At 41.7% G+C, this 17830-nt stretch overlaps 1 protein-coding gene across 1 annotated transcript in view; it reads right to left on the bottom strand.

Annotated features, from left to right (window-relative positions):
• EXOSC7 (exosome component 7) overlaps positions 1 to 17830 on the bottom strand; it is an 80532-nt gene that overhangs the window by 34060 nt on the left and 28642 nt on the right. The window contains exon 3 of the mRNA XM_081933369.1: positions 5049 to 5143. Coding sequence (XP_081789495.1) covers positions 5049 to 5143 — 95 coding nt within the window. The remainder of the gene's footprint in view (positions 1 to 5048; positions 5144 to 17830) is intronic.

Raw genomic sequence — 17830 nt, 5'->3', positions numbered from 1 at the left:
TGTCCTTTTTGTCTTTCAATTTGTCAGAGAGATGTGCAACCATGCTGGTTTCTTCTTGGATTTCTTTTTTCTTTTTCAGTAGTATTGTGCTGGAATGGGCTTTTATGATCATATTTTTGAACACACTTAACTGAACCAAACATACTTAAAACTGTAGAAATAGTAGATTTTAAGAGAAGCCTCCTACACTATCACCATTCACAATACTAGACAACACAGTAGCAAAAGTACAGACCTTCACATTTCTAAGTTCTATAATATCTCAAGACTTAAAATGGATACCTAACATCAAATATGTCATCAAAAAGCACAACAAAAAATGTTCTTCCTGTGCCAACACAGGAAGTTCAGGCTGCCCATGGAGGTGCTGATACAGTTCTACAGATAAATTATTAAATCTGTTAGCTGCACTTCTATAACTGTCTGGTTTGGCATTGCAACCAATCAAGACAAACACAGACTTCAATGGATAATTAGGACTGCATAAAAAACAATTGCTATCAATCTGCCTTCCATTGAGGATCTATATACTGCACGAGTCATAAAGAGGGCTGTGAAAATGCCTCGCATGCTAGATATAAACTGTTTCAACTTCTACCCTCAAAACGACGCTATAGGAAATTGCACATCAGAACAACTAGACACAAGGACAGTTTCCCCTCCATCATTCTGCTAAACAATTAATTCCCACAACACTGTCAAACTATCTAAAAAGGCAGTATTACCATCATTATTCTCATCTTTCCTATTACCCATCTCCTATTTTCTTATGACTATAACTTTGTTGCTTGCATCTTACTATATAATTGTTTACTTAGTATTCTAGTATGATTTATGTTGATTGCTTATTTATCATATTTTTTGGAGTATAAGACACATCTCCCCCCCAAAGAGGCTGAAAATTTCAGTGCGTCTTATACTCTGAATGTAGCTTTTTGGAAGCTTTTTTTCAGCCCTAATGAGGTGCTAATGAGTGAAGCATATTCCTTTTCAGGCAAATCACAGAAGATCAGAAGATTGCTTCACTCGTTAGCACCTCATTAGGGCTGGGAAAAAAATCACTGTTCCAGCTGGGAGAAGTCAACAAAAAAAGATTTGAAGACTGCCTTAAGAGGTACTTCTGTTTCTATTTTTGGGAGATACTGTATTTTTTGGAGCATAAGATGCACCAAGATTTTGAAGAGGCAAATTTTTTAAAAAGGTTTTTGCACTCCGCAGACCTCCCAAAAATGGTCCATTTTTGTGAAAACGGGCCTGGTTGTTGTTGTTTTTTTAAAAGGGCATGAATAGCCTTTAGGAGGCTTATAGAGTGCTCCTGGGGACTGGGGTAGGGGAAATTGAGCAAAAAACCAGCCCATTTTTTGCTCATTTCAGCCCTCCCCAGCCCCCAGGAGCACTCTGGAAGCCTCCTAAAGGCTATGCACAGCCATTTTGGTGAAGGGGGCAGGGTTTCGGGAGGCAAAAAGTGCTGTATTCTGTGTTTAAGATACACCCAGATTTTCAGCCTCTTTTTTGAGGGAAAAAGGTGCGCCTTATATTCTGAAAATACGGCAATCCTGTCAAGGGCAAGGCAGAGAGTTCTTGTAACTATGTGATTTCTATTCTTTGGGGAAAAATCCCGTTAAGAGCAAGGCGGCGATTTTTCCTATCGGCTACCTGATTTTTCTCAATGGTTTCCTTTAGGCAAGCACTGAACTGGTTTGTTGATTCAGCTTTGTTACATTTCTACAGGTGCGAAGTGCTTTTGGCTGAATGCCCAGGCATCTAGTTAAGCTTATTAAGACTTTCCCCGGCTGCCTGCGGAAAGAAAAAAAGTGGCAAAAAATGTAGTTTCATTATACTATTGTGTTTGTTTGCTTTTCTGGTGTTATGGGAATAAAAATGAATACCTGGTAGGCAGAATTCCCCCCCCCCTATTTTCTTCCCCCAAAACTAAGGTGCATCTTATACACTGAAAAAAAGGTAGTATCCATGACTAACACTAAGTGTTGTATCTAATGTGGGATATGACTGCTACGCCCCGGGACAGGTGTACCAGTGCCTGCTGGGAGCACCAGGTACTGTACCGGTACGGTGCTCTGGAGGGCCCATCCGCCATCCTTACCTGTATTTGTGCCGATCGGGGCTTCAATGCATGGAGCATATGGCCCCTATGTGACGCTCCGCAGAGCAGGTGGAGCGTTGCGGAGCATCGTGGGCAGTGAATATGCATCCGTGTGCATGTGGTGGATGCCCGGCCCCGTTGCACCGTACCTGTTGCAACGGGATCCAGAACCCACCACTGATTTGTTTCTATGGGGCCATAAGAGACAATTTGGAGTCTGGGTGTGGTCTAGACTTGCTGAATTGTATAGAAGAATTGGTTAGGCCTCTATAACTTTGCTCAGCCTTCTGTACAATGTAGGCCTCTGTACCTCTCTACTCTACTTGCTTCTATGAATATTGCTTCTGTGTTCCTGATATTGTATGCTGAATCCTGCTATTTGGTATTGTATATAATGACATTTCTTATAATATAATTGAATCCTGCTGAAGTTCATTTACTTGTGTGCTTGCTGGATGTGCTGCTGCAAACAAAAAACTCTGACACATACTGTAGTCCCGTGATGGTGAACCTATGGCATGCGTGCCAGAGGTGGCATGCAACACCCACTCTGATGGCATGTGAGCCGTTGCACCAGTTCAGCTCTGCTACATATGCGCATGTGCCTATCGCCAGCCAGCTGGTCTTCAGGTTTCTGCTGTGCATGCATGGGGGTGGGGCATGTTCAGTGGGGCTGCACGCACATGCATGGGGTGGTGGTGGGGGCACACGCATTGCATTTTGGGGGTTTGGACGTGCATATGCGCATTCACACACTCATGCTTGTGCTTTGGGCCCTCAGTCTGGAAAAGCTAAGCCATCACTCCTCTAGTCAAACTATTTAAAGTTTTGACAGTGAAATTGAGCTACACGCATAAGTAGCAGATGCCTGTGCAATATACATAGGAATCATCATCTCAGAAATGACAATGGTTTTCTGCTACTACTACTGTATAATATGATACTTCACTCAAAAGACAAGTAATAGCACTAGGTAACACTTCAGCTAAAGCTATTTTTTCTTAGGACTTTGTGTCAATTTTTAAAGGATGGGGAATAGAGAATTCTTATACTTACAGAGAATTCGTTAATCTTTACGATATAAATGTCAGAGAGGGAATTAGAGAAATGTAGTTTCTGCGATCAATCCTACATGCAGGAATAGGACTTCTATTTTATTTCCGCTATTGAGGGAATTCATCTCTCTGCAACCAAGTAATAGTAAAAGCCCCTGAGAAGTTCAGAAGAATCGACACACAGAGGTCCCTTTGTTCCTCTGGCAGATAATCTACTAAATTGACCAACAATATTTTAATACCACACTCAGACTTCATACTAGATTGAAATTATCTGATTTTTAGCATTATTAATGAATTATATAGTTATCTAGTTTTGTTTAAAATTATGAATTGATATTTTATATGTATACTCTACCCTGATTCATTCTTGGAAGATGTATATACAATTATGTGATCCATCCCTGGAAATTTCTGTTTTTCTTCCCTGCCTTCAGGAGCAGTTTATTTCTTAAATCAAATCTTCTAGAAATAGAGGGAATTGTTATCACAATGTTTAATCTATTCAGATCTTAACACATTTTGGGAAAGAACCAAGAAGATATGCATTTAACTATAACAAATAAAAGATCAAATAAAATTTGTTATAAATTGAGATATATATCTTATGTACACAAAACTGATCTACGTTCAAAGAAACAGATTTGGAACAATCAATTTGCCCCATACATCCCTGCGACCAATCCACTCTCACAGAGAGGGTCTCCTCCAGGTACCTTCCGCTAAACAGTGCGGGCGGGCAGTGCCTAGGAATAGGGCCTTCTCTGTGATGGGCCCAACCCTCTGGAACGACCTCCCCCCCGATATTAGAACCACCTCGGATCTCCGCTCCTTCCGCAAGAAACTCAAGACCCACCTGTTTCGATTAGCCGGCCTGGCCTAATTGTAATTGTAATTGTATTTACAGGGAACATCTATTACTAACCTTCCTGGATGGCTTTTTAAATTTTAAATTGGGGTTTTAAACTGGTTTTAGAATTGTTTTTAATTATTTAAATTGGTTTTGGGTTTTATACACAGACGGTATGTGTGGGTTGTTTTGTTTGATGTCTTATGTTATGTTTTGTTGTCTTGAACATGAACGGTCTGTACACTGCCCCGAGTCCCTACGGGGAGAGGGGGCGGTCTATAAATTTAATAAACCTTAATTTGCAAACAATTTCAATTAAGAATTGGTATAATATATACCTAATCTTAACTATTAACTCTCCCACCCTGATTATTGGAGATCTGTCTCAGTCTTTATTATTATCTTCTGAGCTTTGAGGGAGAAAAAAATCAGTTTCTCTAACCTTTTTATACACAGCTCAGTGTAAAATGATGAGATAGCGATACAATTCCAGGGACTATCCTGGTCCTGAGCAAAGATAAGAAAAATAATGGAAAGAAAGAAAAGAAAAACCTATTATATTAGCTTGCTGAATGAATCTAATGAAACATTTGAGCTTTTCAAGCAAATACATATTTATTTGCAAAATGAGTAACTGGAGTACAATTCAAATTAACCTGGATGCTTTTCAGGGCACTTCTGAATCCTTATTTTCTTTCTGCAAACTATAAAAACAAGGCATTCTATCACTAATGTGACTTTTTGTGTATGTGTGCCTTCACTTGGTGTTGACAAGATTTGCCTTTGGCAAGATTTTGGAAATGGTTTGCCATTGCCTTCTTGTAAGGACTGAGAGACAGTGACTAGCCCCAAATCATCCATCTGGCTTCAGGCCAAAGATGGGACTAGAACTCATGATCTGTAGATACCATGATGCTTAACCCCATACATAACTAGCTTAACCACCATATGTAACTGGCTCTCAAGATGACTTTTGGCAAAATCATTTTAAATATTTGATAATCAAATACAAGCCTCCACTGTGAATACTTAAACTAACCAATCAACAAAGAATTCCAAGCAGCCTTCATTTGGTTTCTCCAGCTTCGGTGTTCCCATTTCTGCCTTGACTCCAACCAGGATATCTGTGTGCCCCTGTTATAACAGAAATAGAGATAGATATGTTTTCCAAGTTATTTGACCTTACAAACTTATATTTCCAAATGAATAGCATTATCCAGCAATTCTCCTTAAAACATGAACTCTGAAAATAAAAAAGACAGTTTTAAACGTTTTAAATTTCCTCAGATAACCAACCAATTTAAACACAGCATTAAATAGACATCAATCATGGTCAAGAATGAGCCATATCTGATATGAATGACACTGGAATTAAGAACAAATGTACAAGAGATAGAAATTAAAACAAATGTATGGGCATCAAATCCCAATAAAAATAAAATGAAAAGGACAAAAGAAAAATTGAGATGGATGCTGAATCAAGCTATACTAAAAGATAAAGAATTTATACAAACAATAGAAAAAGAAATGGGTTTCTTTTTTAAAGAGAATAGAAACGAAGAGACTTCACTACAAAACATATGGGATACAGCAAAAGCATATATTTGGGGAGTAGTCATAATCTACAAAGAAAAAAAGAAAAAGATGCAAACACAAAAGAGATTAGCAGAAGAACATAAAAGACTTGAAATAGAATTACAGAAAGAACCGGAAGAAGAATTTTTAAAAAAACAAATGGAACTAATAAAACACAATTCTTTTCATTTTGGAGTTGGAGCTTCAGTAATGTGTGAACTGAGGGTTACTGTATCAAGAGACTCTGTTTACTGACACATGGAATGTCACTATTGACCACCAAACAGCCCAACCTTGACAGTTATGCTCCAGTCAGCCAAAGATGTCATAATTTCTTAGTTAAGCTGCCCATTTCTGACTTAATTCTTGAGCAAGCAGGAGGAGCAGACTGTCACGATGTTAAAAAGTTTGCTAGGCCTGAACTGAATGAATTGACACTCAAGAGTTAAACTAAGAAAGCTTTATTGCGCAGGTCATAAAACAAAATGTTATCTGAAAGTGATTTATTGCGCACGCGTTACACATTCCAAAATTCCTTTCTTCTTTGTTCGGCAGCCAACTTGGCAGACGTAGCTTTCATTATCAAAATGTAACCATTAGTTATTTTCTGTTTCATTTACTTTTTATTTTATTATTAAAGTTTGTTTATTAATTAGAATACTTCTTAAAGACTTTTATTTTTCTCAATATCTCAAAAGATATGCGGAAGGGAATCAGCCTCGGTCCATTGATCTCAGATTTCCCCAGGGCATTTTTTCCCCTGACACAGACAGGCCATGAAAAAAAGGAGTATCTCCCTCTGGTCTTTGGTGAGAAAGAGAAGCTGTTAAGTCACAGACTAACCATGTAAAGATACTTGACTCAATCTGAGCTTCTCCAGAGATGTCTTCAGTTTCAGCCTCCCTTTTTTCTGCCTTTGAAGGTCGACCAAATGAAGGCATTTTGAATTTGGCCCTTTTAAACCAACTCCGAGATTCCTCAATCTGAATTTCTTCAGAAATTCCCTCATTGCTTTTAATTTGGAAGGGCTGAGCTCTTCCACCAAGTTTATCCAGAGTTTCTTCTATATTTGTTTGAAGGCTTGCTGATAGGGAGGATGGCCTCTCCCAGGGGGAAGAAAAGAAAGACGGCACAGTGCTCACCTAGCAGTAAGGAAGGTGGAGCTGGAATGAGGGGGCAGCAGAGAATTTACAGATACTGTCGGCTTATTCCAATCCTTCTTAAGTTCAAACAACAGCTCTTCCCAAGCCTGCTCATGCGAATGAGAGGATTCTTGGCTTTCTTCCAAATTTTACCAACTCGAGTTTTTTCTAGTAGTGAAGTCATCCCGCTGATCCAGAGAGCCCCCAGGGAGAGCATTGCAGCACATGGAAAAGCTGACTTGAAAAGTAAACCAAATAGAGAAAGCAAGTCTACTGAAATTGGGAGGAGATCTAGCATTACAAAGGAAATGTTGGTTGAGGTCTTGGATCCAACTAACGTGAAACTTCCTTCAACTGGCTTAATGCAAGATGAGACATTCGACTCTGCTTGCTTAGAAACTTTTTCTCTACTTTCAATATCGGAGCAGCAAGAAGTCTTAAAAAAATTCAAAGAGACGAGAAAGCTGCTGAAGCAGACCATTTCCTCTGCTGCTCCTTTGGGGTCGTTTCTTCTGTCCCCTTCAAGGCATGATACAATTCCAGAGAGTCAGCAGCTTAAAAGCCCAGGAATCCTGACACCCGCACGTTTATACAGCACACAGTGCCAGAGGCAGTTGACCTAACAGTGCAAAGTGCTGTGGGATGAGCAACGGAATTGGAATGTACCCAGGAAGGAATTTCCCAGCCCTCCTTAGTGGCGAAAATGATATCAAGGAACAATGTAAGAGTGGTGCCGCAAGTAAAATCATTTATCGTGGAGGCAAGGATTAATAGAGCTTACAGATCTGCAAGCCAGAAAACCACAGGCAGAGAAATGACGCCTAAACAGTCTTTTATGGAGTTCAGATGATTAAATGGGTGTGTGAGCGCAAATGGGGAAGGATGCGTAGAAGAGTTTCCTCAAGAAGCCTGACTAGGAAATAGCGTACAATCACCTTCTTCAAGAATACATTTCCTCTCATGGAATGTGGCAGGATGGAAAGGAAATTGGTGTACGGATGACTGTATTAAATTTCTAAATAGGTGAAGCAGAACCAGACGCCGGGGAGCAGCCTTAACTTCTAACAACATCTCAAGAAGGAAGGAAGGAAAGAAGACTTTTGCAAGTATTTTAAGTTTTAACTGGGGGAAAAAAATATTTTTATAAAGAACGCTACTGCTGAGTTTGAGCAGCGTGGGCTTAGAACAAAGGATTCAAAATGGCGTTGATTTATAGCTGAAAACCTACAGAAAACGAAAGCTAATTGCTTGCTGATAGCCGGGGCAGTAAAGGCGGAACGGCTGAAACAACTATTAACAATTTCTAAGCCAGTTTACATAACCTGACCTACTTAAATGACAACGTTTTAACTCCGAGCAACTTAGAAGGAAACATTTGCAAGTATTAATTTACAGCTGAATACCTAAGGAAAACGAAAGTTAATTGAATGGTGACAGCTAGAGGCAGCTGAAAGAATTATTAACAACTTTAAAGTTAGTTTATACAATTTGATCTATTTGGAGGAGTATTTTGTGAGAAAGTGGTGTTTTTTGTTAAACATGGCAACGGAACAAAAGGTGGCTTCCCTAGGTGCTACAATAAACTTCCAGGATTTGAAGGACTTTATAAGGGAAGAAAATGCTTTTTTAGGCAAAGAAATTAATGAGGTTAAAGAAATGGTTCAGGATACCATTAAAAAACATGACCAGCTTGATAAAAACCTACACGCTATAGCCGCAGGTCTGTCAGAAGTTGTTCTTAAGGTGGACAGTAAAGTTGAACATCTGGCTTTGGATTTGGAAACTAAAACGAAGGAAACGGATTTGAAATTTGTTGAAATGGAGGGGAATATGCAAAGAATGGATAAGGAGATTATTATGATGCAATTCAGATCTATGGAGTACGCTGTTAGACTGAGGGGTATCAGAGAAAACCCTAGAGAGGATTTAAGAAATGTTTGTGCAGATGCTCTGGCTACGTTACTAAAAATGAATGACCCCAGTGTGATTTCAGCTAAGATCGACAAAATTTACAGAGTAAACTCACGCATAGCATCACAAAGGCAACTACTAAGAGATGTTGTGATATACTTTACTGAGAGATATTTCAGAAATGACATCTTGCAGAAGTCTTTTTACTCCGCCCTTCAAATAGATGGGCATATGATTGGTGTTTTTAAGGAGCTCCCGCCAGCGATGTTAAAGTTTAGAAGGGATTTTGGATTTTTGGTAGCTGAGCTGAAGTCTCTTTTTTCTCCAGGACACTTACTGATCATAGTCCGGTGTGGTTACAAATTGAATTAGGGAAGAGGCCAAGAAGGTCTTGGAGAGTAAATGAAAATTTATTTAGATACGAAAAAAATGTTGATGAACTTAAAAAACACATGAAGGAATTTTTCAGTTTTAACATGAATAAGGGTACTCCCATTGAAACAGTTTGAGATGCAAGTAAAGCTTATATGCGTGGGGTCCTGATACATATGAACTTTAAACATAAATAAATTAGACAGAAAAGGAGAATGGAATTGGAAGATGAAATAAAAAGCAAGGAACAGCTGCTTATAACAAACCCGAATGACCAGGCGCTCCAGATGGCGCTAAAGCTGTTGAAAGATCAATTTCAGATGCTTATAGCAGAACAAACAGCAACTAACTTAAAATTCGCTAAACATAACACCTTTGCTAACGCTAATAAACCTGGTAGGTGGTTGGCTTATACTTTGAGAAGGAATACGAATGATAGAATTATTGATAAAATTGAGTATGGAGGGAAGACGGTATATCAACAAGATTTGATTAAAAAATCATTTGTGGACTATTATACTAAGCTATATATACAGGATAATATACAGAACAAGTCAATAGATGATTGTTTGGAAGGAAAAAGGGTTGCTAAAATTTCTGTGCTTCAAAAGGCAAATCTGGAACGTCTGATAACTGCTGATGAGATCACTTTAGTTATAAATCAACTTAAATTAGCTAAGGCTCCAGGGACTGATGGTTTGACTGCAATGTATTATAAAACTTTACAACTGGAAATGATTGAATATCTTACACAACTATTTTGTAATATACAACAAGGAGGTAAAATACCCTCCTCATGGAAAGCGGCTTTTATCTCATTGATACCTAAAGACAAAGAGGGCCCTAAGAAACCAGAGGATTACAGGCCGATATCTCTTCTGAACACAGATTATAAAATATTTGCTAAGGTACTAGCCAACAGACTGATGCCGGTTATTCAAGAGATTATTCATCATGATCAAGCAGGATTTATTGAAGGCAGACATATGAAGGAGAATGTAAGGCAACTCATAGATTTAATTGACTATCTTGATAAGAATAAGCAGATCTCTGCAGTGCTGGTTTTGGATGCAGAGAAGGCCTTCGATCGAGTGAATTGGAATTTTCTAACCAAGACTTTGGAAAAGATGGATATGGGACCACGATTTCGGCAGGCGATTGGAGCAATTTATCAGCAACAAAATGCACAACTTATTATTAATGGAAATTTGTCAACAACTTTCGAGATACAAAAAGGCACAAGACAAGGTTGCCCATTATCCCCATTGTTATTTATTTTAACTTTGGAAGTCTTGTTGAACGCAATTCGGGACTCAAAATCCTTAGATGGCATAGCTATCAGGCAAAAGGAATACAGAACTAGAGCATTCGCCGATGATCTGGTTGTTACCCTTTCACATCCTTTGAAATCAATAATCCAGATGAAAAATATCATAGTAGAATTTGGCATGGTGTCTGGGTTTAGACTAAATCAAAACAAAACGAAAATGATGGTTAAAAATATGACAGAGACTCAAAGAAAGAGACTTGTAAGTTTAGCAGGTTTTGAAATAGTTTCTAAAGTCAAATATTTAGGAATACAAATATCAGAATCAAATACAAAACTTTTCTTAAATAACTATGAAGTGTTGTGGCAAAAGATACAGAAAGATCTTGAAGTGTGGAAAAAGTTACAATTCTCCTTACTTGGAAGGATCTCAGCAATTAAAATGAATATTCTACCTAGATTTACCTTTTTATTCCAGATGATACCGGTGCTTAAATCAGATAAAACCTTGTTAAAATGGCAAACAACATTAAATAAATTTGTTTGGAAGGAGAAAAAACCGAGAGTAAAGATGAAGATTATGCAAGATACTCGTGAAAGAGGCGGCCTCAGACTCCCAAACCTTCGATTGTACTATGAAGCTGCGGTACTAACGCATGTAGCAGATTGGTTTGGGAAAACAAAAATGGAATTGCTGAATATAGAAGGCCATGATCTTGTTCTGGGTTGGCATGCATATCTTTTTTATGAAGATAGGGTGGATAAAGTGTTTAACAATCATGTTCTCCGAAGTGCCTTGATGAGAATATGGAAGAAGCACCGGCCCAATTGGGATTATAAAATACCGCTTTGGTTGGATCTGGCAGACACCATGGGGATTATGAATACTAAGTCACTCGGGGGTTGTTTATATAAAGATGTGCTTATCGCTGATGGGGACGAATGGTTAAAACTTTGGAACAGCTGTTGGAAGAAGGAATTACTTTAAATTGGTTACATTACATACAGCTACAGAAGAGATGGGAAGAAGATCGTAGGGTCGGTTTTATGGATAAAGAAGCGGAACTGATTAAGCAGATAAAAGAGACTGGCCCAAAACAAGTTAAAAGAATATATAATGTACTGTTAGAAAGAGACTCAGAAAGTGAATTGGTTAAGGATTGTATGATTAAATGGGCTCAGAATTTTGGTGAAGTGGTAATGTTGGAAACGTGGGGAAAAATATGGGTTCAGAATGTTAAATTTACACAGTCACAGAATTTAAGGGAGAACTTTTATAAAATGTTTTACAGATGGTATTTAGATCCTAAAAAATTATCAAGCATGTACCCAAATGTTCAACCAAAATGTTGGAGATGCGGGTGTCTAGATGCTACCTTTTTTCATGTATGGTGGACTTGCAACAAGGTTAAAGCTTTTTGGATAAAAACATGGTGGGTTATGCAGAATGTATTTAAGAAAAGAATACAATTCACTCCGCAAATGTTTTTATTGGGTATAGCTAAGGATTTCTCCAAAGGGGAAATAAAATTGGCCTTGCATATGGTCACAGCAGCTAGGTTGTTGATTGCGCAACATTGGAAAAAAGATTTTTTACCGACAATTGATCAATGGATTCAGAAGGTGGCGGGGTTCGCCGAAATGGCAAAAATTTCAGCTTTCTTAAAAGCTCAGAAACAGGAGGATTATACACAGGAATGGGTAAAATGGATTGATTATATACAGAATAAATACCAGACTAGGAGTTATTATGTAACCTTTAGGTAAGAATGTTTAGATTGATAGATGATCAGAGTAAATAATATATGGGATGTTTGGAATTGTTAGAGTGGTATACAGCGGAAGTCAGGGGGGTGGGTTTGTGTGGGAGGTGGGGGAGGGTTAGGGTGGAGGGCGGGGCAATATATATGTATGAATAAATTAGAAGATGGGATTAATGAAACATTGTTATTTTAGGAGAAATTTATATTAAGAGTTATATATGTTAAATTAGCTTAGAAGATGGGATCAATGTGCTATTATTAATCTAAGAGAAATTTATATTATGTTTGTTGGGAGGAGAGGGGCTACAATACGAGTAATTTACTTTAAGACGGGGGAGGGGAGGGGGCAAAGTATTTGGTATAATATTTGAATATGAATTTTTGCGGGGGGGTTGGGGGGCATAGCATTTGTATGAGATTTACATTGTACGGCGGGGGGTGGGGTGAAAAGGGGGAAAATCTGTTTGTACAAAACTCTTTTAATAAAAAAAAAATTTCTAAATAGGTGTCAGGTAATTGCCTTGCAGGAGACTTGGGTTAGTGGTGATGAGGCCCCTATTGAGCTCCCTGGGTTTAATATTTGGCAGCTACCAGCAAAGAGGGTAGCTATAAAGCTTCCCTTAGGAGGATTGTGTATTTTGGTAAAAGCCGAATTAGGATGGAAGGGAAGCGAGATATGCTCGAACTCTGGCCCTTTATTTTTTCAAGCAATCCATTTGGCATATGGAGGGAAGTCAATCGTATTTATAAATGTGTATGTTAACCCAGCAATGGGCGACCTGTGGGAGGCACTGGAGGTAAAGATATTAGATATACAGAAAAAAATTATAAAAACACTTCCAATTTTGGCAGGAGATTTCAATGCCCGTGTTGGCCCCTCGTTGGAGCCTTTTGTTGAAAATGGTACAATTCCAGATGGTTATTTACACAACCAACAATCATGGGACTCCCAAGATAGGAAAAAGAATAAAGATGGGGGAAATTTCTAACAATGATATACAATTGTAACCTTCAAATTGTAGGCCAGTACTCAGAGGTTAGAAGGTACCCCATAACCTTTTTTGATCCCAAGGCATGTAGCTCTATTGATTACTTTTGTGTTTCTCACAGCTTAGTCTCAGGGGCTACTTTGGTCTCGACGTTACCAAGGCCTAAAAGTGATCATCTTCCAATTGAGATGCCCCTGCTATTTCCATCTGATTTAAGGAAAAGGAACCAAATAATTCAACAAATAGGCCACAACTTGGAATAGCCCAGGAGAGAAAGCTAACATGGAAGAGTTTGACAGGAAAGTAGTGACAGAATTTTTGAATTCACCATGTATGGAAACCCTAGCACTTATATGCTCAATAGTACAGGTGAACAAGAGCTTTTAGTATATTTTGCAGAAATATGCCATAAATTGAAGCGTTTTTTCATGACTACTAAGCCAAAGAGCCAGTCTGATCATAGTCACTCAACATGGTTTGATAACGAATGCAAAGATAGGATAAAACAACTTAGGAAATCACTTAGGAAATACTTAAACAGCCCAAACATGAAATTACAGAAGGAGTATATCACCATGAGGCAGAAATATAAGCAGCTAATGAAGAAAAAAAAGCCTCTTATACTGATAATTTATGGGCTGGCTTAGAACAGGCAGGCAAAGCTGGCCTCACCTTCACTCTTCTGGTTGGGGGTCTCAAAAATTATTAAAGGTAGAAAATCAACAAGTGACCCAAATATTGCTGCAGTAAGTTGGGAGAGGCATCTGGCCACTCCAGCAGTAGCGGAAAGTTCTGATGACGTGATATCTTCTCTTAGCCTGAAACAGGGATATGAAGCTTAACCCAGAGGACAGAAGTGTCAATCATGGAGATGAGGTGTTTAATTTCTTCCCTGAAGTCAAACAAAGCTCCAGGACAGGATGCGCTCCCGTCATTGTTATTTAAAGAAAACATAACCTGGTGGGCGCCTATCCTGGCGGGTCTCTTTACTTTTATTAATAGAACAGGGCAAATTCCTGCTAGCTGGCGTACATCAATAATTATTCCACTACATAAAAAAGGCTCTAGAGATAACCCAGATAATTTTCGGTTAATTAGTTTAATTGATATTTCAGCAAAAAATTATGCTAAATATTTACTGCATAAATTAGAAGATTGGATAAAGAAAGATAACATTCTAGCTGAAGAACAGACAGGCTTCAGGAGCAGAACTACTATGGACAATTGTTTTGTATTGGACCATCTAATAACAAAGTTTAAGTTTTGGAAAAAGGGCGTTGGTACTTACCTGATACGCCTCTTCTCATAGTGGGGGAGGAGTATCCAGAATGGGTTGACATTGTCCTCTCTTGATTGGACTGAGTAAAGATAAGCTCTTTGGGTCATGCCCTGGTCACCAGGTACGACCCCAGTTATCGGCGAAGAACTCTATCCGACTCGTTGTGCCATCCACTCCAGACTTTTTTCAAACCTTGTTTATTTATTCCTTTAATAGAGCAGTTCAACAACCAAAACATATATCTTTCTTGCTACATAACAGAACAGTTCAACAACCAGGTATATCTTGTTTTGCTTACATAACCATATCAGGGAGGGACTGGATACTCCTCCCACACTAAGAGAAGAGGCATATCAGGTAAGTACCAATGCCCTTTCTCCATAGTGAGGGGAGGAGTATCCAGGATGGGACGTACCAAAGCCTACACATCCCTAGGGAGGGTTACGCCTGTTAAGAGCACGCACAAACTTATGCCCGGTGAGGCGTCACCTCTGCCCTGTGCATAGCCTGCAACACCCTATGCCCGAATGAAGCCTCTGCAGGACAAGGGAGTCCAGTTTGTAGTTCCTCACTAATGGTGAGGGAGGGAGACCACGTAGCTGCCCTACAGATCTCCGACAATGAGGCCTGAGTGGCCCAGACCATTGAGATGGCCGCGCTTCATGTGGAATGCGCTGTAATAGACCTGGGTGTTTGCAGACCCCGTGCTTAGTAGGTGGTACCAATATGGGTTCCTAACCAATTGCCTATGGTGGTGGAAGTCACCTTGTTCCCCCGGGCCCCCGGCTGGAAGGAGACAAATGGACAAACTTGGATCTCCTGTTCAGTCGGTTCTTCTAAGGTAAATTCTCAGAGCCCTCCTTACGTCTAGGGTATGCCCTTTCCTCTCTAACGGGTGAGAAGGGTCCAGGCAGAAATTGGGCAATATCAATTCCTGTGAGCGATGGATGCAAGAGCACACATAGCAGCTCTTAATGCCCAGGCCACTGCCTGAAACTTGTTATAGTGATGTCTGCTTCTTGACCTCCGACTGTAGAGCCTCCTCAAGTGCCCCGGCATATTATCAGAGGTGTGCAAGGCAGACCCCAGAGCCTTAGTGCTAGGTGGCAGAAACCCTGGACTATATCCTTGTCCTGCCATTAGAGGTGGGCACTGGGCCTGAAGTCGAAGATGCCCACTATCTATTAATCAGATCAGGAAGGAACTTTGGTGTGGGCCCTGCCTCTGCCTCCACGGCAAGTATAAGTAAGTATGATCTTTATTGTCATTGTACTCAAATACAAAGAACTACCCTTTCTGCTGCTATCACTGGCAGTTGCACAGTCGCTTCCGAGACATGTTGCCAATTTGGCTGAGGCCTTAGCTTTGAATAAGAGGTTTTTGAATAGAAAAGGCTGGAGGAGACCAGAAAGGCTGGAAGTGGCAGGTGGCATACAGTCCTCCTCAGAGGTGGTTTCCTCCCTCATTAAGCCTTCCTTCAAATCCAAGGCCTGAGCATCCTGTGACTGGACAGGGAAGACAGGGGAATCCTCTGCCTGGGTGTCACCTATCTCTGGCATACCCTGCCGCAGAGCCTTGGCCCTAATATCTGAAATTGGGTGTACACAAAGGGAAAACCTAGGTCAGAAGGGGATGGTATCACCATGCCTGCAAAGTCGAGGCTAGGGATGGTCGCCATATATGGGCTGTGCAGGGGAAGCTGCCACCCTTGGCCAGAACCCCAAGCCCTGAAGCAGCAAAGGAGGTTCTCAGTTGGAGCTATTGGCCTCCGCCTTGTTCCAACAGTCAATTTAGGCCAATTAGTCTCCGCTGCACTCAGCACTCTTCAAAAAGGATGGCGCAGATGCTCATGGCTGCTTTGACAGTCCCTGTCATTACCCAATTCTGTGAGGAGCTGCGGAGTGCTTCTGTGCTAGGGGAAGCCATGATAGACAACTAGTGGCATAGAGGAGTGGAGAGGAGGAGCTTCCTGGGGAAATGGCGGCTGGCCTCTGAGCTCCGTATGTTTACGGGGGCTCTTTGACGGGGCAGGGATGCTGCCGGCCCTCTTTTCTACCTTGAGGGCCGGGAATCAGATCAACGACCACCCTGGCTTTTCCTAGGATCCAAATTGGTCCTCCAAGGTGGTCGGACAGCCAGGGGGGGAAAGGAGAACGTGCCGGCTGGAGTGGAGCTGGAGCTGAAGCTGGAGGCTGGCGGCGGCAGAGGAACGACGAAGGGGGCGGCGGCGACGTCCCGAGCGGCGACGGCACTCGATCCGGCGACCCGAGCGTCGACAACGACGGCGATGATGATTGGAGACGCCGAACGCCAAACTCTCGGCCGCTGTGAGTTGCGATCTAACGGGAAGCCTGGCGAGGGCCGTTTGAGGGCCGTGAGGGGGCTGAACGAGGCTCGAGGCGCCGGAGGCCGATGGAAGGCCTGCGGGAGGGCCGTAGGCCGGCCGGAGCAGCGCTCGGGCCTGGAGCAGCGGCTGGGGGTCGCCAAGCATGGGGAGGCAGGCCACGACGGGGAGCAGACACTGGAGGTTCGCGCCGGAGCTTTGGCAGGAGGAGGGAGACCTGTGGCACTGGGGGCAGGGCAGGGCTTGCCCTGGGGATTGGCAGGAGGCTCAACATCAGGTTTGGCAGAGGATTCATCGGCCTCCTGCCAGCTGCCTGCCTGGTTGTGCCCATCCGCTCCTCGTTGACTATCCACCGATTATCTGCCCTTGATTAGTATCTGGCTGTGTCCATCTGCTTCCAGCTGACTGTCTGTGCGTACCTGCTGGATTACCCCCCCTACCATCTTTCACCCCTACCGTCCTACTATTCATCTACCTCCTTCGCTCACCATCAATTACCAACTATGGATTATCTGCCCCTTACCGCCCACCACTGACTGCCTCCTAGTCTCCATCCACAGACCAGCTGACCAGCTAACCATCCCTTCCAGTTAGGATGTGACTATTGGCACTGTTGTCCTCTGTCACATGGAATCCTGGCTTGTTAATTTACGTAACATCGACAGCACCCAGTACGAGCTTTGGCCTTGCTGCAGCTTTTAAATCCATCATATATTTGAGGTCAGACCTGCTCCTACTGCGGGAGTCCCCCCTCTCGCAGGTATGGCCCTCTGCCTTCTCAAGGGCCCACCTTGATGACGGATTCATTAATCCAGAGAGGTGGAGGAAGCAGAGACTCAGGGTTTTTTTAACAAGATGTCTTTTATCTGTTTTAGGGGGCTCCAGGGTGGGAGGGAGGGTTAATCAGGCCAGGAGGGCGATTAGTGCCAGGCGAACAGGTGTGGTCGGGAGGGGAGTGAGCGGAGTGGGGGGGGGGAGGGAGAATGATATTCCAGTAGAGGGTTGTCCTATTCCAACGATCGTAGGGAGGGGTGGGTGCGAGGATTGACAAAAATCTTGTAGTCGGTTGGGAGACCGTGGCCGTTGGACACGCCCGGTCACTTGCACCAACCCCCGCACTCTAGGTGGCCAGGACCTACAGAGCCAGGGCCTGAGGCTGATGTTGTGCAATGCAAGGTC

The sequence above is a fragment of the Natrix helvetica genome, assembly GCF_964273705.1.
Source record: "Natrix helvetica genome assembly, chromosome: Z".
Classification (NCBI taxonomy): domain Eukaryota; kingdom Metazoa; phylum Chordata; class Lepidosauria; order Squamata; family Natricidae; genus Natrix; species Natrix helvetica.
This window is presented reverse-complemented; position numbering and strand designations above follow the sequence as displayed.